At 25.0% G+C, this 23249-nt stretch overlaps 2 protein-coding genes across 6 annotated transcripts; one reads left to right on the forward strand and one right to left on the reverse strand.

The window, feature by feature from the left end:
- The first annotated feature begins 2900 nt into the window (after positions 1–2900).
- LOC112684010 (zinc transporter 1) lies at positions 2901–18104 on the forward strand. 4 transcript variants are annotated; one of them, XM_025555299.1, is made up of 9 exons: positions 2901–3058; positions 13331–13531; positions 13630–13758; positions 13838–14078; positions 14514–14645; positions 14720–14845; positions 14977–15155; positions 17260–17495; positions 17560–17657. In XM_025555299.1, the coding sequence occupies exons 2-8, from the start codon at positions 13343–13345 to the stop codon at positions 17476–17478; spliced, it is 1215 nt and encodes a 404-aa protein (XP_025411084.1). In that variant the 5' UTR covers positions 2901–3058; positions 13331–13342; the 3' UTR covers positions 17479–17495; positions 17560–17657. The 4 variants fall into 4 exon arrangements, with proteins under 4 accessions (XP_025411084.1, XP_025411085.1, XP_025411083.1 ...); XM_025555300.1 differs by lacking the exon at positions 2901–3058 and adding an exon at positions 6703–6891; XM_025555298.1 differs by lacking the exons at positions 2901–3058; positions 17560–17657 and adding an exon at positions 18018–18104.
- Positions 17894–23134, reverse strand: LOC112684013 (N(4)-(Beta-N-acetylglucosaminyl)-L-asparaginase-like). 2 transcript variants are annotated; one of them, XM_025555304.1, is made up of 7 exons: positions 23039–23134; positions 22778–22976; positions 21633–21786; positions 21343–21565; positions 21098–21282; positions 18282–18389; positions 17894–18187 (listed from the first exon to the last, which is right to left on the reverse strand). In XM_025555304.1, exons 2-7 carry the CDS (start codon positions 22953–22955, stop codon positions 17956–17958), a joined length of 1080 nt encoding a protein of 359 aa, XP_025411089.1. In that variant the 5' UTR covers positions 22956–22976; positions 23039–23134; the 3' UTR covers positions 17894–17955. The 2 variants fall into 2 exon arrangements, with proteins under 2 accessions (XP_025411089.1, XP_025411088.1); XM_025555303.1 differs by having other exon boundaries at positions 17895–18187; positions 22778–23133.
- Between the last annotated feature and the right edge of the window lie 115 nt (positions 23135–23249).

A 23249-nucleotide genomic window follows, 5' to 3' on the forward strand; every position in this document is an offset into this window, starting at 1 on the left:
TAAATAATGGCTATGAAAAAATATATGAAATTCCATTTTTGCGATTGGGCGGTGCTGGCGAAACGTTTCGGCAGCACCGCCCGTTAATTTTGGCGATTCTGGAGAAATGGATGACATGCAAATTGCGAAATTGGTCATGCAAATTCATGCTAATTACGTGCTAATTATTGATAGTAAAAAAAATCAAATTTTCCTAATGGGCGGTGCTGGCGTAACGCACGTTAAAAAAATTTGCCCCGGGTCAATTGCCCCTTGCTCCCTATTAAACATGGCTCTGGCAGTAACATAAAAATCCCGTACAAATCCCAGCGGCGTGGATCAGGTAGTGTTGTTACAAAAAGAGAATTGAAAAAATATGTAATATACAAACTATTTAGATAATATAGCCAGTGACCAAGAAAGAATCGTTTATGCAATAATTACAATATATTATATGTATTACAATATTATTGAAGAAAATATGTTGTATTTTAAATATTAGCCTATGACTCAAATTTAAATAAATTAAATTAATGTTAATTAATAATAATTAATATTTATTTACTATTACTTATTACGTATTACTTTATGTCGATTGTTACAATATCTATTATATCTAATCATATTGATACCATATTATATAAAATTTAATATTTAATTTGTAAAATATTACCTTAATAAAATATAAAACGATGAGGTATGTTTCATTAGTACTTTCCAAATTTGTAGAGCCATTTTTATTTATAAAAATGGAATTGAGAATTTTTATAGATTTCTATATTTTATTTCATAATTGTATCTTAGATACATCAGTAATGACTGGTATAAAAGTACTCTGGTTCTGGTAGAATTTTGGTAAATATGGTGTATGAATTTTAAGATTAATTTCATATTTACACCAGTTGTAATTTTACACTTCAATAAATATGTTGAATATATTAATATATTAATAAACTACACACAAATACATAATGAATAGGTTTAACAGCGTGGAAGTGGATAGCAGTTGAATGAATTCTTCGTGAATTCATTATGCGTATGGAATATATAAATAAAATTGTCTTTTATTCAAAAATAAAACCATGTTCAATAATGTATTCATTGTATATGCGTGTGTTCATGTGTATATATTTATGTTAATTAATTTTTGTTTAATTTAAATTCGTTCATCTATAATTTAGAAAATTATAACAAGAAATAAAACAAATAAATACTTTATTTAACTACCAGTATGTTGTGTATAATTTAACTTTATCAGAGTCTATGGCTCTATGCAGTACAACATAATATTTTTTTTCTTTTTAATTCACCTCGTGTCTATTTAAAAATGTGCGTTCTTGGCGATGTCAGTTATAGTACGTTGTGAGAACAATCTTTTTGAACAGCAATGGGTAATAGTAACTACTGGTGTCTATTATTTAACGAAAACATTCAAAGAATTACGTAGTAACACTTCTAAGCTACTTCAGGAGAAACGGGTTTGGTGAATTTTCAATGAAATATATAAGTAATATTTTTATTTTTCATGTTAATGAAATATCGTGAGGGAAATACTTATAAAAAAAAAAAAATAATTCTTAGATTAAAAGTCAGGATTTATAACAGTATATTTATTATTATTTAGTATGCCTAGATTTACTATTATAAGATCTATTGTTACCATTTTTTCTACTTAAATTGTTTCTAATATATATTTATGTCATTGATTTACAATTTTTCAAAACTTCAAAATGGTCAGTAAATTTTTATAAGAAACTTTTATACACCATCATATTATTAGCCATTATTTATAAATATTAAATATTATTTATATGAGTTATATAAATAAAATTATGCAGTAAGTACAGATTCAATATATCCACGTTTGATTAATTTATGTAATTATATTAAGTTATTTTTTTAGATATTATTTAACCGGTGACGGGACATTAACATAACTTATTATTATAGATCCTTATGAAAACTGTATAAAAAAAAAATAAAAAAATATTTTTAGTATGAGTGATTGTAATTATTGTAAATTGTATATAAATAATTCAGAGTAATGTTACGAATTTAAAAATGTATTATATTTTTAATCTAAAATAAATGTTTAATCTTTTTATGTTTTTAAATAAAGTTATTGTAAAATAATGAGTAAGTTGGTCAAGTTTTTATTAATATAGAAAAATTATAATAATATGTTTGAAATCTTTATGTATAATAGAACAATGTATAAAATAATTATATAATATTAAATATTAAGTAAGTAATAATTAATAATAACTGATTAAAATTTTAATAATATTTATTCAGGGAGTTAAATATTGTATGACTATTTGAGAATTTAGTTAACTTTTACATATTTTATAGATATTATTATTTACTTATTAATTTTACTTACAATTTGTCAGTTACAAACATTAAAATATATAATAACAATAATGCGTTATTTTAAAAGCTTTATAGTATTTTTTTAAATAAAAGTTATGGTCCATTTCTTTTTCCTTTTATTTTTTTGTTCACAAACGCATAACGAAAAATTGTTGAAACATTGGCAACCTCGATGTTAGATATGGTAGGTCTTTGTTATTATCAGACATTATTTTTTATTATAGATGTTGATAGTCATAACTATTTAATCATTTAAATTAAATAAGACGTTTGTTAATAGTGTGAATTTATTGTTACAGTAGATCACTTGTCGATTCCGACATGTTAACAACGTCCCTGTCATTTGTAAATTTTATAATTTACCTTAATTCCCGATGTCGTTTTCGGCTTGTTAAAATAGATATCTACGATTTTTATTCAAATTAATTTTTTTTATTCGTATATCTCAACCGTTTGTTTTTACTTGTGTACTTTAGTAGCCACTTTGAATTGTGGTGGGGAAACAGGTTGCGAGGTACGATAAAAGGAACGCAAATGCATGTGGCATGAAACCGCTAGTTTAGTAAACATTTACGAGCTACACACGTGCGTGGTACGGTCTACAGTAGTCGATCATCCTCTCGATTGTATGTGTCAGTGTTATGTGTTATGTTTTCATGTGTGCAATCTGTTTATGAAGTCTTTGCTTGCAGCCCTGTATTGTTAGGTACTATACATTTTTTTAATCGTAAAATAAAAAAGTATAAAATGCTTGATAACAATCGTTATAATTATTATTGGGAAACAAATATTTTCTTGAATTTAATGCGTAAATATTAAAAATACTTACTAGAGTTTTAAATGTACTATGATGTAGTAGGTATATATAATTATATATACATATATATGTATTAATGTATATCAACAAGTATCATAATACCTGTGAATTAAATATAATATTATAAAATACATATATTAAAATATAACAATTCAAACAATAATAATCAAATATTTATAAAATTATTATTTAAAAATAATGTTAAGTATCTCAATCAACAGGTTATATTAATTAGATATAGATTAGTAAATATTATATAAACATAAAATATGTAATTAATTATTAATTGTTGTTATTGATTAGTTAAAATTATTTAAAAAATCCTATTATTTGTAATCAATGAACAATATAGTAGGTATATTAAATTGTTACAAATTAAATAGTTGAAAATAAAGATTATTTATCTGCTAATGAATATATTCTTAGGTAGGTTATAGGATAAATACATAATCATTTAAAATTATTAGTTATTAATTTTTCAGATAAAATAAAACTTAAAAATACATAAAATAAATGTTTAATATGAGCTGTAACTGTTATCAATGACTATCTGTATTTGAAATTTGAATGTTGATTATACTATATTTAAATATTCTCTTTGGTTTTCTAAGACTTATTTTTTTTTTTTTAATTAATTCATAATTACAACTTAAAGTCAATATCATTGAATAATGATACATGATATATGTATTATTTATAAATGTATTACTTACATAATATTGTATAATTTATTTTATATACTCAATATGAATAATAAATGTTCATATTATATTTTATGTGCATTTTAAGTTATAATAATTATTATTCATGACATCACATTTTACGATTGTGTTTATCCAGTATTCAGTCAATTATATATATACATATATATATATATAACTATTATGTGAGTGTTATGAATATTCTACGCTACTATGAACTAATCAATGATAATAAATTTTACTAAAAAAAATACAAACTTACAATTATTTAATAAAATTGAGTAAGACTACCTAGTGAGAGATGTTGTGAAATTAACGTAAAATGAAAGAGCAGTAAAATAAAACTGAAGAAGAAAGGATTGTATGGGATTGAGGATGATATGGAGGTAGTTGGTGCGTATGTGAATCGAAAGGTAGAGGACATAATCATCTGTAAACGATAGACGAAAATGAACTGCCCATAAATTTGAGAGAATCGCAAGAAAATTGCGATTGAGTTGAGACAAAAACGACAAAGAAGCAAAATAGAAGCTAATAGTAAAACAATTTACTGTGCGCCTCAAGTTATCACAATAAACTATCTTTGTACAAATATAATCCTATTGATATATATCTGCGATTAGTGTCAGATTTTTAAATGTGTAATATGTTTAGAAGTACCTACCTATCACATTTTAGATGAATGCAAAATCGTCAGGTGCTTCTGATATGATTATCTTGAAAAACACTATAGTTTTGATTTCAACTTTACAGTTAATTAAATATATATCTTGTTGTAAACATAATTTTTGAGTATTAACATAACATATTTATATTATCTATAAACTTAACATTTTTAAATATTTCAATTAGTTTAACATTTTATCTACCTGCTACATATAAGTAAGATTAAGTAAAAGTAGTACCTATCTACTTAGTAATATAAAATAACATTATAAATGTTTTAATGTAAAATTAAAAATAGCTTTCAAAAACATTTTTTTCGATTCAGTTTTGTAAAACGATAAATGATTTAATCTTTTTTTTTATACACAAATATGTTACTATTATGCACAATATTTTACATGTTTTACAGATACCTAGTAGTAAATTTAGTTAAATTTACAAGAAAATATTTAAAATTTAAATTAAATTACTAGATTATTTTTTTAATGATATGCACTTAAATTAAAAATATAATTATGTTTTAAATAATATTCTTAAACTTTTAGCTCGTAAATTTTAAATGAATTGAAGAATGTATTTGCATAACTATGATATATTTTTGTATCGAAACACGTAACACTAAGAAAATCCTAATCTTAAATATATCTGCTTGACCATTTATTATTTGAATAATTAAAAACAAACTAGGCAATAATAATATGGACAAATTATGAAATATTAACTCTCTTTTTTATTGTATTTTATTATCATAATATTTTGTTTAAATTACCTTTAAGAACCATTAATTATTTATTTAATATGTTCGTATATATTTTACTTCATAAAATCTTGTTTAGTTATTAATCGTTACTTGTTTGGAATATACACTTATTTTTTTCCTAAGATTCACACTTTCACTTTAACTCGGTATGTTCTTACATTAATATAATTCTTCTGAAATAGTTTAGTTTTGAAGTGTATGTAACATAAAACATTTAAATTATAAACTAAAATAATAAAATAGTATTCATAAAATTATTTACTTACATAATTAGACAATGAAACGACTATAGCATTAAATTTATTGACACCATACCTATGATATTTTCTAAAAGAGCTTGGAAAAAATTTGAGTAACATTGTTCTGTAAGCCCCTCTCCGATATGCGTCAATGATCATATTATTAGCATTATTTTTTAGATTCAGGATGTCAGGGCAATGTTAATAATTTTATTGGTTTTCACTTGGTCCAAGTATTATTACTCCTTAACCTTCACCGAGTACTCTTCTGAAATCTTATAAACTAAATCAATTTAAAATGTAAAATACATAGGCGTGTTCAGACTTTAGTGGGCAAGTGGGTATAACAAATTTTTAAATCATGGGGCTTTTTTTTTTTAGTCACGAAGAAATATTTATTTTTTATGTTAAAAAACTCGCACTGACTTAAAACTAAAATATAAACACATAATAATCTAGTGTACTATACTGGAACTGTTGGTATTGAATGCAGATCACATTACTTTTTTTTATCTGGGCATGATTTTGTTGGAGACATGATTTGCCTTGGGGGCCAGTGCCCACTCGGTCCCTCCCGAAAACATGTCAATGGTAAAATAGAAAAATATTTATTTTTTTTATAAATTATAAGCCTTAGGACCATGTTTTTAAACCAGCACAAAACTATTTTTATAAAGGACCCAGCTATTTCGAACCATTTTAATTGTCAGTAGTCTTAAATTAATCACGCATAATAGAATATTCGGGTGATATTTTTATGGGGGGGGGGGGAGAAGTTAAGGTATACATGTAAGCATAATTACAGTATGTTATAAACCTAATTTATACCACTTTATTCTGACAGGATATTTAATCTAACGTTTTAATTTTAAATAAACTACACCATATATATAAGGATTGACTAACTAATAAATGAGATAAATAGAGAGTATAAGAATTAAAATTCAACTATCTAGTGTATTCAAATGAAGGACAAATTGTATCGCTAACCATTCAAATAATAATATAATTATTATGTTCTTTTTTTAATTTTGAGATTTCAGAAATACATCATCCTCTCCTCCTCAATGTATAACGTGCTTTAAGTAATTGAAAAATTGCCAAAAAAGAGTTCTAAATAAGAAGGGATATACCTACATATCTTCAGTAGTCTTTTCTACTCGGCATCGAGCATCATATTATAATTATATAAAACTTGTGAATTTTTCTGTCCTCTTACATATTTTAGTACTTTAGTCGATTTTATTAATTTCATTATAATTTTACGAACTTTAGCGGATACGGAGTTTATAGTTAAAAATAATTTAAATACGAAGTTCTTGAACAAACCGATGTTTTTATTCGAGTACAACATTAGTACGTACACATTGTTTGACAAACGTTTATTTTTTATTTCTATACACAATATTCTATTTATATATAAGACAGTATAGCAATATTGGCCACTAGTGTACTTGAATTACTGTTTATCGCTATATTATATGTACACAACACTAACGACAATAACATGCAATATTTACACATACCAAATCTCAACTTGAGTGATTTATTTTTGAAGAAAACTTTTATTCGCTTTATATTATAAAAAATATCTTATTCGAACGTTCTACTTTATAAACAATTGTAATTCTTGGTATGCGTGTTGTTACCTATTTGAAACTAATATTAATTGTGATTAAAAGGATATTATAATTAATGTGTATTGACGTACTATTAATTAAATAGTGGTTAAAAAAGAAGCATTCATTAAATATACAAAAACAAATTGGTTAAATGAATTTAATATTTTGATGTTTATTTGATCTACGGAACTAATAATTACATTAAATATTATAAGTATATTAAGTAATGTCATTGTTATAATTAATATAACTTCAAAAATGTATACATTATAACTATATTAAATAAAAACAAAAATATATGTTATCTGTCAAGTGTACGATAATTAGATTAATACTGTGTTCTAACATTAATTTCTGGAATTTAGACTTAATTTAAAATCTAATGAAAAATATGTTTATGAGCATTACCTATGTCCTATACTGTAAAGAACATTTATCTTATCTAGTTATGATATGTGTAATGTGTCTAACGATTTTTTTTTACAACTATGTTGTTTTGTAATATTTATTCGTACCTACCAGTTGAAATATAAGTATCTCTAACAAATCACAAGTAAATATGTAATACAATTGGACTGACTACGTAACTCTTTCGCTCATAGTGTTTCGGCTCTTAATTTAGATAGGCAAAATACCGAACATAAAATGTACACATGTGGTTTATTTTCATCTTGACCGTCAAAAAAATATACCACACGTGGAACTTTCTCTTTTCAATACTAATAATTAATCATTACATAGACAATTTTAATAATGATAATTTACGAATAAACAAAATTAATATCCCGTGTGATTAAATTTACAGCACATTTCTTAGCTAATTAATATGTTTTTTTTTAATTCATTATTAGAAATTAATTACCTATAAAAGTTATTATATATAATTTGAAATCATCATTGTTTCACCACTTTTTCGAAAACAAATTTATTTATTTCGTCTAACTTATTATGTTATTTAATTTTAATTTTTACTCTTTTTAAACAATACTAAATATTTTGTTATATCATTTGTATTTACCTTCACTATACAAATCACAAGTTTTTACTTTCTTTAGTTTAAACTCACATAAATTAAAATTAATTATAAAAATTACCGATGACCTCTATTCTGTTTAATATTTTATTTAACTTTTGGGTATTTGTGTTCATGTCGATGTTCAGAATATTGTGTTTCACTATATAAAATTGAAAATTAATTTATTCTTTTAAAGAAATTGAAAAATTTAGAAATAGTCTTAATTTATTTTTCTCCAAAATCGTTATGTATATTAATGATTTAGAAATTATATAAAAATATTTTTTTCAAAACCATATAACTCGATTAAAGAAATATACATTTTTAATTTTACCCATATTACACTTTAAACCTATATATTTGTGTTCTTTAAAATATTCTTCATTCTAATCCCATATTCCTAGTGATAACTGGTAAGTATTATAAGATATTTCTTTATCCCTAGATTGTTTTTTATTGTTAATGTTAAAAATATGTAAATTAATTTCAATAAAATACGCTTCTCTAATACTGAAACATGAATATTTTAAATATCAGCTGGAAACAGTATATCTGGTTAGGTTAGTTATAGTAATAGTATATAATAGGTATGAATACATACATATAATATAATATAATAAGAGTGACCAATGAGTATATTATATAGAACCTATAGCGATTTCCACAAATGGATTTAAATTGAGTATTTTAAAGATTATAAAAGAATATCATTATTTTGAATAATTTTTATAGTAATAATTTTTTGTGGACCGAAATGGCCAGTTCAGATTATAAGGGGAGAAAATATCTATATAAAATTTAAAGTACATTTAGCGCAATGATTCTGTATAAATTAAGATGTATTTATATAACATATGTATATTTATTTTATATTACATTTCTTATAGTTACCAAATGTAGATAAACCTCAATTTGTTACCGAAGCTTATGTGTTTTAAATGTAGCAAGGGGGGCTAGATGTATTAAAGCGCCTCTATAGTCTTTACATGCCTATTCAAAAATTTAGTACCGATATTCTAAAATATTTTAATGTTTGTAAAATGTACATACATATAATTACAACTTAAATGTTCTAATAATAGTCGACAAAATAAAATAATTTTACCTTAATTACATCTTTTTTGGTACCTAACTAATATTAACAACCTATATATGAATAGAGCTATAATCAGAGTATCTATTTATAAAAATTAATGCAAGATGCATAGTACTTACTACTTATATTTATATCATCTGAGACGAAAACAAATAACTACATTGGAATACGATGATTGTAAATAAAATACAATAACGCAGCAAGTATATATATTTTCCGATCCTAGTACAAAATAATTGCTGATCCTGATGGTTGGTATCAAGAAGAAAGGGTATAATATAAAAAGGTTACGTGAACGACCGAGTGGTGCGAAGAAATATTGATGGCGGGAGGGTTCATAGGGTCGGCGGCAACAAGACCAGTAGGACTAGCAATTCTTTGTCCCAATCTCGGCAAATATATATTACGAGTACTATAGCATGTTGTAATAATTGTTTTTTATAATATCGAAAAGAATAAAAAAAAAAAAGCTCTAAATATTTTATTAAAAAAAGTCTGTTTATATATTTAAATTTACAATAAGTACATCAATCTTTATCTATAAATGACTTGTTAGATATTAAATAAAACTTAAATAAAAATATTTAATACATTTACAATTCACCGTGTAGTTGTTTAAGGCATTGTTGAAGGGGAACAGCGAATTCTTTTTGTTCGAGTTATTTAGACCCTTTCATAGTATTTTTTGTTATGACCCATAAGTCAAAGACCTTTGTTGTAGTTTATAGATTAGATTTTAGATGTTACATCTATTACTGTATAAGAAGAAAAATCGTAAAAGTATTAAAGAACATGATGTGTAACATCATATTATTTCAATTTCTCATTAAATCGTACCAGAATAAATTATTGTGTAGGTACCTATACAGCTTATATTTTTTAAATAGAAGAACGTGAACGTTGGCAACCCCTGTTTAAATAATTGACTTAAAATAAATATATATGCTTAACTAAAACAAGAAAACATATATAATAAATTGTGAAGAAAGAGCTATAGAAAAGTATAAAAATAAATAAGAAAATTTAAAAAAAATTATTTGGCTAACTTAAAACATAAACCTATGTGTATATAAACTACAAAATGATCTATTATACCACATGAACACTCGTTCATAAATGTATTTTTGAAAATACTAATCACTAATGCGTGATGATAAAAACACATTTATTTCTTCTACAATTAAAACTTAAAATTATGTTTCTGATATTTTTACTTGTTAGATGTTACAACTATTTTTTCCAAGTAACAAGATACAGATTGAGTTTAAGAATTCGTAATAATCGATGCGAATTAATGTATGTATTTTATTTTTAAAAACAATTTAATACAACAATTATTGCAAATTTATTGTTTACCATTATTTTGTCTAACGTATATGAATAATCACGAATATTGTCTGTTGGTATTAGTTGATAAAACTATATAGATATTCAGCGAATGAGGATATGATAGCTACTGTTGTGGCTTATGTAGTGTACTATATTTTAATGAAGTATTATTTCACGAATATATTTTGGTTGTCATTTAAAAAAGTTCTATATGATAGCTAGATGTGGTGTTTGTGTTAGATAACCATTTCGATGGGCTTTTAATAATTATCTTCATAAGAAGCTTGTATACATATATACACAATATAAAAGTATAGACATATTACACACTCACCACGAGTACTCTTATAATCTTAATAATAAAAACTGATTTTTTTTTATCTTATCTGACAATGTATTTACTTGCTATTAACTAATAAATTATGTTTGAAATTTGAAGGTCATCGCCCGGAATATTATCAAATATTTCATTATATATATATATTTTTTTTTTTTATTAATATTTCTTGACTATGGAAAAATAGTTTAGTTAAAGTATTATATTGTAAATCTGGATTTAAATCAAGTACAAATTGATAAGTTGTTTTTATAATTAATTTTATCTCCTTTGAAATATGACGAAATATTTTAATAAAAATTAAAAAAATTAAAAAAAAAAAAATTAATTGTATGTATATTTTAATATAGATATCTATTGAAATATCTAATATTTACCTATTCTCGATGCGAACTATTTTGTTATTAGTATTATTAGTTAGTATCTATTAACTTATTCACTACATTCAAAACTGATTGTTCGTAAACGTAAACCGTAAATATTAACCAGTAGCTAATTAATAATTAAAGTATACATTTTAAATTAAAAACCGTTTAACAGTTTCTGCTTTAATAAAATGCTAAAACTAATTACATTTTTATACATATATATTTATAATACATAATAAAATGAATATCAATATTTAATAATGACTTTTGTTAATTTACGAATGATTTTTTTTCATATTCGTGTCTCAGATAAAATAAATCATAAATTAAGAAAAACAAAGAAATTAATTGGATCAATAGTTTATTGAACTATACTAGTTTACTAAAAGTTCAAACTAAAGCATTATCATTAAATTAGTTAAATATTTTCTAAACCAATAGCTCAGTTCTTAAATATTAATTCTGTCCAAATATTTGTCTATTATTTCCAGCTAATTTTATGTATTCAATATACCAACATAATGGTACGTATGTTAACATTTATTTTGATCAATCCTAGAATGTAAGCTTAATTTAACTTATATTTAGATATTTAATCATTATAATAAATAATACTAAATAATTAAAATGCAGTAAGAAATGTACACATAGATACCCAATGTTGTTAGTGATTTCTTGGATGAATTTATCACTATCCTATTTCAGTATTAAACCACTAATATATACATTTATACAGTGGCGTGATTTCAAATTTTTTTTGAAAGGAGTTTAAAATTTTTCTAAAAATAAGCGATCTTACAATATTATAAAAAATACATATAAAGTATGAATTAATAATTGTATTATTTTTATAAATCCAAATGAAGAGATGTTTACAACCACTTGATATACATTTATGTTCTTTTTCCCTATATCTTTGTAGCAAGTCATTTATGATTTTTGAACAATTTTTTCTTTTTTCTCAAGACTCCCCCCCCCACCCTAAAATACGTCACTGTATATATTAACGGTAGTCATCGAATTATTAAAAATAAAAATAAACAAAATAAATCATCATTATTAAAGTATTCATCAAATTATACGTTAAAAGTTCAAGATTTAAGTATGAAATAAATAGATTTATTATGTTAATATCCATAGAAATATAGGCAAACTTAAATTTTCAAGAGTATTTTTATTTTGATGAATCAAAAAAAAAAAAAAAACTAACATTGGTGGCATTATTATTGGGTATATTTTATTTTTAATCTTATTTTTTGTGAATATTAAAATATTAGGATACAGACATTCAATAATTGACTACAAGTTTTGACAAACAATTGTTGAAATGAAAGTGTAAACCAATTGAATAGCCAATAAAACTAATATAATAATAACGTATTTTTAAACAAAGTATCGAGAACATGAACTCAATTAAATATAGCGATCCTTGTACTACTCATTTTATTTGTTCTGTGGTAACTGGTAACTGTGGTCTACTAATTAACTTATTAGACCCACTGTATTTAAATATATTTTTTAATTATTTAAGCATCTAGTTAATTTATGTTCCTTTACCCGCTATAAGTATGTAGATTATAAATATATAACATTAGTGTAAACCTACTTAGATTAAAAATGTTCCGAATTTTGACTTGCTCGGAATATTAATATATTATTCACTTAAGGTTTTATAATTTCAAACGTTTTATTTATTTACTATGTAATACTATGAATACTCTAAGTGCTAAAAACTTTGTAGCATGTAAAATTATTCAAATTTATCTTTAAATCAATTGACAATTATTATGGTTTATAAATAGAATCCTAATAATTGTATAAGACCTAATTAATTACTGATGTAAAATACTTTATAATATAAGTCGAAATCAGTTGAATTTAGCACATATTCTATACGTATTTTTAAAATTGAACTTGGTAGAATTGCATCGAACTCTTCCCCCATCATCATAATTATTACCGAATATATATTTTGTTATACATATTGATTATTAAATTTAATTCTTTTAATTTTTTGTTATTTCATAGTTGAATACAAAAATGTCCATCAAAAAAGTTCTCCGTGCTATTAATCCTCATCCAGTTCACGAGGTCATCTTACTCACATTATGTTTTTTCTTAGTGCAACTAGTTTTCAGTCATATAACTCATGCACTCACTCTACTAGTAGATTCATACCACGTACTATGCAAATTAATATATTTAATCGGAACCGTCCTAAGTATTAAGGTGATGATAACGCATATCATTCTATTTAGTTCATCTCAAAAAACAATATTTTTGTACTGCGTTGTTACCTTTTTCTTTACCCATTGTACTTATCGCAGAACAAGGAATACGAAGAAATTTGTTTAAACGAAGAATGTTTGGAGAAAATCGTCAATGACCAAATCGATTCTCCTGTGGTGCCCAAAATCGCAATCATATCCAAATCCAGTCATATATCGTCTTCTAGTGTAAATATTTTTAAGATTTTCTAACAAAGATTTACAATGTATTTATTCCTATAATATCGTTTTGTTCGCGATTTTACAGTGCGTACATCCCCATCCCGAGAAGAAACTGAAGAATACGTTCGGATGGGCAAGAATCGAAGTGGTTTTGATGCTGGGTGGTTGCGTGTTTTTAGCTTCTCTTAGTTTCTCCTTGGTGGTTGAAGCCATTCAAACCCTCATACATATCAATCATCAAGATCCAATGCACCAACCGATAGGTGTGTTTATTGTCGGTTTTGTTGGCATAATTATCCACGGATTGTGTTATTTATTGCTTGGAGGTAATTGCATAGTATATATAAAATACGTCTGAGTATCATATTCTGTTAAGGGTGTCTAGAAATCACAATTCAGAGTTAATTTCCAATGACATGACTACATTTCTGTTATCTAAAATATATGTCTACTCCATATTTTTATAAGTTTATCTGATGCAGTAAATAACACAATAATCAAAAAATTAATTTAATAAAATGAGAGCGCGGAGCATACCACTTTTTTATATTTATGAATCTCAAATAAGATGCGGTTGAATATCAAAACCGCTTTCTCCCCTTGTTATTAACTGTATCTCCATTGTGTGGCATCACAGATGGTGCATTAACTACGTCGTTATTGCATTAATAATATATCTATTTACGTTCATATTCTATAAGCAATAAATACAATTTGATATTTTAATATAGAATATTTTATCAGATGCGATATTATTACAGGTTTAGCAACACAAAACGCAGCGATTCCGGACCAAGAAGGAATTACAACCCCTTTGAATTCTCGTTTATTTTTGCGACAAAAAATACAAGTGAAAAACTGTAGCCCGAGAGAAATATGTCGCGATGTAGTTGGTAGAACATTTTCGTAAAACATACATAATGAAACAATGAGATTTTTAGAAAAATAAATTAAACGATTTTCGTAGGCTGTACAATGGTGATGATATGTTCTATAATTGTATACTTCACCGATCCCAGTATAGCAAAATATGTTGATCCAGGAATGTCGATTATATCAGCTGCGATTTTACTCTTCTTAAAGTATCCAATGAGTAAGTGATCTTTTATAAAAATTGTAATAAAATGACACATTTCATGTATTGCTATTGGGCTGAAATCTGAAATACCTATTATATATGTATAGTATAATGTTTATAATTATATATATGTTATAATATTTTAGTGAAAGAATCGTGTTTAATTCTTCTTCAAACAATGCCTGATCATATTAACATTGATGAAATATGCAAAGACTTGTTGAAAACATTTCCAGACATAGTAAATGTACACGAACTTCATATATGGCAACTGAATGAAGAAAAAATCATATCCACAGCTCATATTATATTTCTCAACCCCAAAGTAAGAAATTTTATATTTATTTAATATTATATTCAAAGCCGGATTAAGCACCTATTGAGCCCTGAGGTTGAAATTTTATATGGGCCCTTTTGATAAAACATGCTTTACAAAGCTGCTCGCTACACTGGCAGAATGATAAATTTTTTTTTCAATATTTCACAAATTGTCAATTGCAATATAAAATTATAAAATTAATAGATTTATATAATTTATGTCTATAAAACTACTAATTTTAGTATAATAAAAAATGTGTATCGGCTTAAAATTGTTTGGGCCCCTTTCTCTTGGGTATTCGAGAGGGCCCCGGAACTACCGTCCCGGCTAGACCCCCTTAATCCGGCCTTAATTTTATTTCAGTAATCAGTAAAAATATTATACATGGTATCACAGAAAATAAAAATCCATTAATTTAAAAAAAAAATAAGAACCAATAGGAAACTTATATTCAGTGTCTACCAATTTCCATTAAACATATTTATTACATAATATTTCTAACCAATAATAAATTGCTTACCAATATATAATAATATAATAATGATAATATTAATAATAATGACCTAACCTAACCTAATATATAACTTAGATACTTATCAGTTTGTATAATTTTATTATTACTAATAAATATTGGTTAGCTAATAAAGTATCTCACAAACTAATATTTCAAGAACTGATGGATTTTGTATCTAGAATACAAAGATAAAATATGTCATTTAAGTCACAGAACTACATTAATTTATGAAATAAATTATTTAATAATAGCAGATTGCTTTTTATATTATTTAATACTATTTATTTCAGAGTTAAATATTTTAATACAAATTTAAAAACTTAACTGAAATAATCAAAGAAAAAAAACATTTGTATTACTTGTGTAGTAAACATTGATCATTAAAGAAATTTATAATAATATTAGTGTTATGTATAATTTATTTATTTTCATATATTCCCAGTTACAAATGTTGTCACTGATTTACCTAGTTATAAGATTCTAAGTGAAAGAGAAATGTATTATTTTTACCAAAGTATATGGTATAATTTTGTATTTATATACACAATTTCAACTAATAGGATTACTTCAATCAATACAGTCACAAAAGATTTCTGTCTAGATAATTTCTATATAATTTTTTGAAGAGAATAAATTTACGAATTTACTAACAGTTTTCTTAATAATTGCGAAAAATTATAAAAATACAGCAATATTTTCGACAAACCAGTTTTTAATAAAATTGGTTTTTTCATTCTTTGTAACTCAAAAAAAAATAATTGGAGAGGCGACATTTTCACAGAATGCTTTAATCTCTGATTGCAATAGGTAGTCTAATTTTTATATATTTTTTCAACTCTTTTATAAAAAATTAAAATTGTAATATTTTCTTAACATTTTTTCGAAAATTTCATTAAAATAATAAAAATGTTGATTTGTTACGAAAATTCTTAAAAATTTAAAAATTATATAAATTATATTTATATATATATTATTGATAAAATAAAAAAAAAATTGAGTTTAATATCAAGCTGAAAATTTATGAACATTTAAATATTAAATTTTGAAAAACGATCAAAATCACGAAAATGTTGTAGTCCAAAATTAATAAAATTTTAAATTTGGCTTGAAAATTGACAAGATTTTTCATAAAATGTTCTTTGTCATTTTGTAAATATTTCAATAAATTCCCATTAAACAACATTAGTTATTTAATAAAAGACCTTTCATAGTTTTATTTTAATGCAGTATGTAGGCACTGTTTCTATAAATATTGCTTATGCATATGAAATTTTCGATTTTCCAAAATTTTAAATGCTTTTATTTTTTGTAAAAATAAGAACATTAAAAATTACCTTTTTAAAAATTTGGTTCTTTAACTATATTAACCATATTTAAAAATCTAAACTGATCCACTCAACATCTATTACTCAAAATTGTTTTTTCATGAATAATGGTACATTAGTTTCAAGTTTCAAAGACTAATACAATAATACCATTCACTTATTCCTGGATCTCATCTGATCATGGAATGTCACTCTTTTAATGATTATTACCATTATGTATAGAAATTTAAGAAGGCTTAATTTAATTTAATTACAATATTTTTTGTTTAAGGATTATTTGAAAATAAATAAAGCTGTAATCAATTTTTTCCATGAAAATGGAATTTTAGAAGTAACTATCCAACCTGAGTTTTTCAAAGACGACCAAAACATACAAATGGTACCGGAATACGGTATGGGACAATGTTTGGTTCAATGTTATAATAAAATTGAGTGCTTTGAAAGAAGTTGCTGTGAACCAAATGAGATTGAATCAATTGAACCATGTTAAGTTACAATTTTTCAAAGGTAAAATTGTATTCATAAAATGTAATTTAATTTTCAATTTGTAATATTTACTGTTCCTTTATAGTTGAAACAGCCGTCTTCTTCACCAACAATAATTATTTGATAAATCTCTTTAATTTTTCGAAAACTAATAATTTTAAATTTAATTATTTTACATTATTTGTAAATACTAAATATGTAATATTGAAAACCATTTTTTTTTTTTTTTTTTTGGACTATACGTTCCTATGTATATTCATAATTATGTTATTGTGAATATTTTTTTAATGACTTTTTATTTATTTGTTTTTGTTATAATTTTATCATAAAGAAATATTGAAAATGACAAATTTAAATTATATATTAAACTAATTTTATTAATTAAAATATTATAAATATATCATAATTTTATAACTATATTATTAATGGAAACATAATTTCAATCCATATCTATATGAATAATAAATAAATGAAAATAATTTTATAATTTGGTACATTCAGCATATAAGACCATTACTTTACCAAAATTTGAATTTGCTATAGAATATGGAAATTTATCAAATCCATGACAAGCTGCACCATAATGCCCATACTTATCGACAACAATTATGGCACCACTAAACTCTGGATAATACTGGACTATAGTATTTATAGCTAATTGAGCAGCATCTTTCGGATTATGCCCATACTTCATTGCTTGGACAGCATGAAAACTAATAACAAAATAAAGTTTATTACTAATTTATAGACGACAGTAATAATTAACTGAATCATATTCAAAGTTGAGATTAAAAATATTTATATTACCTAGGTAAAAATCGCATCATTATATCTCCATCTCCCGTTGCTGAAGCAGCCCCGATGTTGTTCATAGCATAAGCACCAGACCCAGGAATAGGAGAATCACCAACTCTTCTGTAATAATTAACAGTGTACAATTTTATAGATAATAAAAATCATAAAATATAATTATTGTTGGCTATTTATTTAAAAAAAAAAATTTTTATGTAAAGAAATAATTAATATTTATCATGTTGAAAAGTGGAATTTTTTTATTTTCTTAAAATCATAATTTAGAATTGTTTATTTTAATTACAACAAACACAAATTTAATATTTAAAAAAAAAATTAATTAAGTACCTATGTAGGTATGATATACATATGATTAGGGCTCAGATTTATATGTAAATACATATATTTACTGTAACTTGATAAATTAATTTAGGTAAGTGATAAATTCGTTTCAAGGAATTTCCAATCAAATGAACTATATTTTATTTTACATATTTTTATATATTTTGTCATAAGTACATGTTTTTACATATTTCTCAATAATTCCATTTTTCTTACATATTTCGACAATTTGTTCATTTACGATTTATTATTTATTAATACAGACTTTCCCATTTTTCCAAAATTACAAGATAATAACAAAAAAAATACCAATTATTAAATATAATCTAATCTACTGTCGATATATGTTCGATTACGATTTATTAAGACATGTTTGTGTTTGAAGTACTGACAGTGGGTCAGTATACTTACAGTAACGAACGGACCGTGTTTTAATTTCGTGGGTTTAATCTGTGTTCGTTGTTTGTTATTTTATATTTACGTGTAAATTACCAATAATGCCGAAAGTACGATCGTCTAAAACTTGCAAAGCAATAAAATATGTTTCTGAATTTCCAAATGAACATTTACAAATAAACGGTCAAATTTTATAATGTGCTGTTTGTGAAAAATCGATAGCAATTGAACAACGATTTCAGGTAACACAACATTTACAAACTAATAAGCACAAAGAGAACAAAAATAGAAAGCTGAAATTCAAACAAAATTTTTTGTCATCTACGTCTTCCTCAGTTTCTAATATATTCAACATCGATTTATGTCAAGCTTTTATTAAAGCTGATATTCCGCTAGCAAAACTTCAAAATTCTAATTTAAAATCATTCTTGGAAAAATATACTGCACAATCGATTCTCGATGAAAGCACTCCAAGAAAAAATTATATTTAACCAATTTACAAAGAAACTCTTGCTTCTATAAGAAATTTAATTGGTGATGGATCCATATGGGTATCAATCGATGAAACAACCGATGTAGATGGTAGATTCATTGCAAATATTGTTGGAAAATTAAATGACAGTAAATCCAATACTTTTTTGTTAAACTGTGAACAATTGGATAAATGCAACCACCAAACTGTTGCAAGATTTTTTAATAATTCTATGAGTATATTATGGCCCGATATAATTATGTACGAGAATGTATTATTATTTGTATCTGATGCAGCGCCATATATGATAAAAGCCGGTAATGCATTAAATGCTTTTTTCCCGAAAATGATCCACTTAACGTGTTTAGCACACGCATTTCACCGAATAACAGAAACTATAAGATCAAAATTTACAAAAGTTGACGAGTTAATATCTTCAGTAAAAAAGATATTTCTAAAAGCTCCTAGCCGTGTCGAAATATTTAAAAATATGTACCCAGATCTAAGCCTTCCTCCACAACCAATTGTAACTAGATGAGGCACTTGGATGAATGCCGCTAATTATTATTGCCAAAACTTCCAAGAAATCAAAAATGTTGTTGCCGAACTCGATGCGACTACTTCAATGTATATTGAAAAAGCTGAAATTCTTTTAGAAAATAATGATTTAAAAAATGAAATAATAAACATTTCTGTTAATTATTATTTTTTGGTTGATGTCATTACGAAAAAAGAAACTCAAGACTTAACTTTAATAGAAAGTTTAAGTGTAGTAGAGGAAGCGGTAAAAAGACTTGAAAAAGTCCAAGGACCAATTGGCGATATTGTAAACGCTTAAGTTAAAAATGTATTACAAAAAAATTCCGTTATAGCAGAAATGAAAACTATTAAAAGTATTCTGACTGGTACATCGACTGAAGCTTCATTGGATGTAGAACTTTCTCCTTCAGACATAGTCAACAATATTGTCCTATAACATCAGTCGAAGTTGAGAGATCTTTCAGTCGATATAAAGCAATTTTACGACAGAATCGGCGATCTTTCGAATCCGAGAATTTAAAAATGCATGTTGTTATTAATTGTAATCAAGATAATTAGATAGTTAGATAAATATTTATTTATTTTATTACATTTCTTCTATTATTCATTTAATTATTATTATTATTATTATTTTTTTTTTTTTTTTTGATAATACGTATTATACATTTTTTAGCACATATTTATTTACATATTTAAGTTATATAAATACATACTTTGGTTAAATAAATACATATAAATCCGAGCCCTACATATGATATTACATTATTTTCCTTCGACTCCTCTTCAAATTATAATAAGCTTATACATTATAGTATTTGTTATTATATGTTAAAATGGTTTATTATTTATATCTGTCAATTTTAAACTTTTCTTAAACATAGACCTAAAAAATAATTAATTATATTAATTCTAATAAAAAATACTAACAGTGAACACAATAAGCAAAAGTCTGAAAACAAAATATTTTTGTCTCTTATTTAAATTAAATTTTCCAGTATAACATACTTTAAAGTAAATCAGTATTAATATATTATATTCTATACATCAAAATTATAACTTTAACAACATATTTTTGACTTACCCAGGTATTTTAAATTTTGCTCCATTTGTAGATGTACCTGCAGCAATGTTACCATTATGATCGATTGCCACTATTCCAATAGTATCATGATTTTTCATATCCACGAAATTTGAAGTAGGTTTTGATTTTGAAGATGGATTTGGTTTGTAAGGTCCACAATACTTTTCTGGATTTGGACGGACATTCTAAATTAAACATTACAATTTTTATATTTTTTAATCTATAATAAACATTAAATAATATACATTCCAAAAGTTAGGTTGACAATTGGTTTTCCATTGGTTCCATAATGTCAATGAATAATTGGTACTAAGATCAGTTTCTTTGAAGCCCATTTGTATTGCAAATTGGGTTGCTCCATCACCTACAAGAAGAGTATGTTTTGTGTTTTCCATTACATGTCTAGCTACTTTAGCTGCATCCTTGATACGTTTCATATGACCAACTGCTCCCATATTCATAGTTACTCTGTGGATTAATAAAATTAATTTTTTAAACTGAAGACAATGAAAATAGGTGCAACTAAAAACCTAACCCATCAATAATAAGAGCATCTAAAGTTGTTTCTCCATTTTCATCAGGACTACCGCCATAACCAACAGTCCCATCACACTGGTTTTGTTCACAAACAGTACATCCAGCTACAACTGCATCTATCGCTGAGCCATTTGAGTTTAATATTGACCAACCTATAGAAATATATTATAGTTATTTTTTCTATAAAATTGTTTTATTAATATATTTAAAATTACTGAATCATAAATGAGTGCAAATTTCAATTTTTGTTTTATATCAAGCTCCTAATCCTGAACAGTATCTATTTTATTTTTTTCTTGCACCCATTAACATAAATAATTATTTATTTATTTATTATTTACTTCAATGAATCAAACAATCCAATTACAATAATTCAATATAATTTAGTTCATAAATAAACATTAAATACAATAATAATACAATAATAAAATACAACATATTTAAATACAAAAAAATATGTTTACATAATCGTTAAATGATTCAATTTAATTAAAGTTAAATAAATCAATTTTTAAATCATTGGCTATTGACACTATCCTATTCATAGGAGAAGCAGAAGCATAATTAACATATTGGTTGATCTAGTTCTATTCTGAGGAACATAAAAATTGAAAAAACTTAAAATTTGAATGCAATTTATATAACCAATGACAAACTTAAATACAAATTTTATATCATATATTCTTCTTCATTCGGATAAGATAGCAATATCAAAATTATGTGATAGTGGAACCACTATAAGGAGAATAACACAAACAAGTTAAATTGCATTTGAAGGCCATGAATCGAAAGAAACTGTTTTGAATATTATCTAAACATTGAATTTGATAGTTTAAGTATGGTAACCAGTGGCGTACACAAGATTTTTTTTTCGAGGGGGTCAAGGTAAAAATATAACACATTTTACAATTAACAAAATTATGCAAATCCTTAATATATTTTGACTTAAATAATAGCATTGATAATAGAATAGATTATTCTATAATCATTGATACTAGGTATTCAATACTAGCTCTTCATATTTCAAACTTATAAAATTTGTAAATTTTAACCTAGACATCGGGAAAAAATTTCGGGGGGAGGGTTACAACCCCTTAACCCCCCCCCATGCGTGCTAGATTTAGAATTAATAAAAACAATTACTTTTAGTCGTTGAATCGGTAAACGCCCACGTATTGATAACTACAGGAGTGCTAGGTATGGTATTATAACGAAAGTAAGCATAGTAGCCAAAGGAAAGAAGCGTAACAATAAAGATGACCAGACATACGTATCCAAATGCCCGCACTGAACCACAAATATATTTGGACAGAAAACTCATGGTGCCAGTTCAAAAAAAAATCTGAAAAAGTCCGTCATTTGTGATTCGCACGAGGTGTATAATCTAGAGAACAATGGATATACGTTCACAGTTCCTTCTTCAAGCAAATAGATGCCGACTAACGGAATAAGAACATCGAAGATATCCGGCGAACGGCCATGATTACAATATTTTTGATTACGCGATGATACCAGTTATGAACATACTCCAATGTTCATGATACCAGTACAGATGACGTCAATCCGTTATCCGTCCATAGAGTAGTAACGATATTACCTATGTCCGTGTTGCTCC

Source organism: Sipha flava, unplaced genomic scaffold (assembly GCF_003268045.1).
Source record: "Sipha flava isolate LNK unplaced genomic scaffold, YSA_version1 23_pilon_pilon, whole genome shotgun sequence".
NCBI classification, from domain to species: Eukaryota; Metazoa; Arthropoda; class Insecta; order Hemiptera; family Aphididae; genus Sipha; species Sipha flava.

Bases quoted from the DNA above. Each gene is read 5' to 3' on its own strand.
- LOC112684010 (XM_025555299.1), top strand. From the start codon at position 13,343: ATGTCCATCAAAAAAGTTCTCCGTGCTATTAATCCTCATCCAGTTCAC. The intron at 14,079-14,513 runs GTAATTGCATAG...ATATTATTACAG, and splicing joins GTGTTATTTATTGCTTGGAG to GTTTAGCAACACAAAACGCA. The intron at 14,846-14,976 runs GTAAGTGATCTT...ATAATATTTTAG, and splicing joins CTTCTTAAAGTATCCAATGA to TGAAAGAATCGTGTTTAATT.
- LOC112684013 (XM_025555304.1), bottom strand. From the start codon at position 22,955: ATGAGTTTTCTGTCCAAATATATTTGTGGTTCAGTGCGGGCATTTGGA. The intron at 21,283-21,342 runs GTATATTATTTA...TGTTTAATTTAG, and splicing joins GTCAACCTAACTTTTGGAAT to AATGTCCGTCCAAATCCAGA. The intron at 18,390-21,097 runs GTAAGTCAAAAA...TAATTATTACAG, and splicing joins GCAAAATTTAAAATACCTGG to AAGAGTTGGTGATTCTCCTA.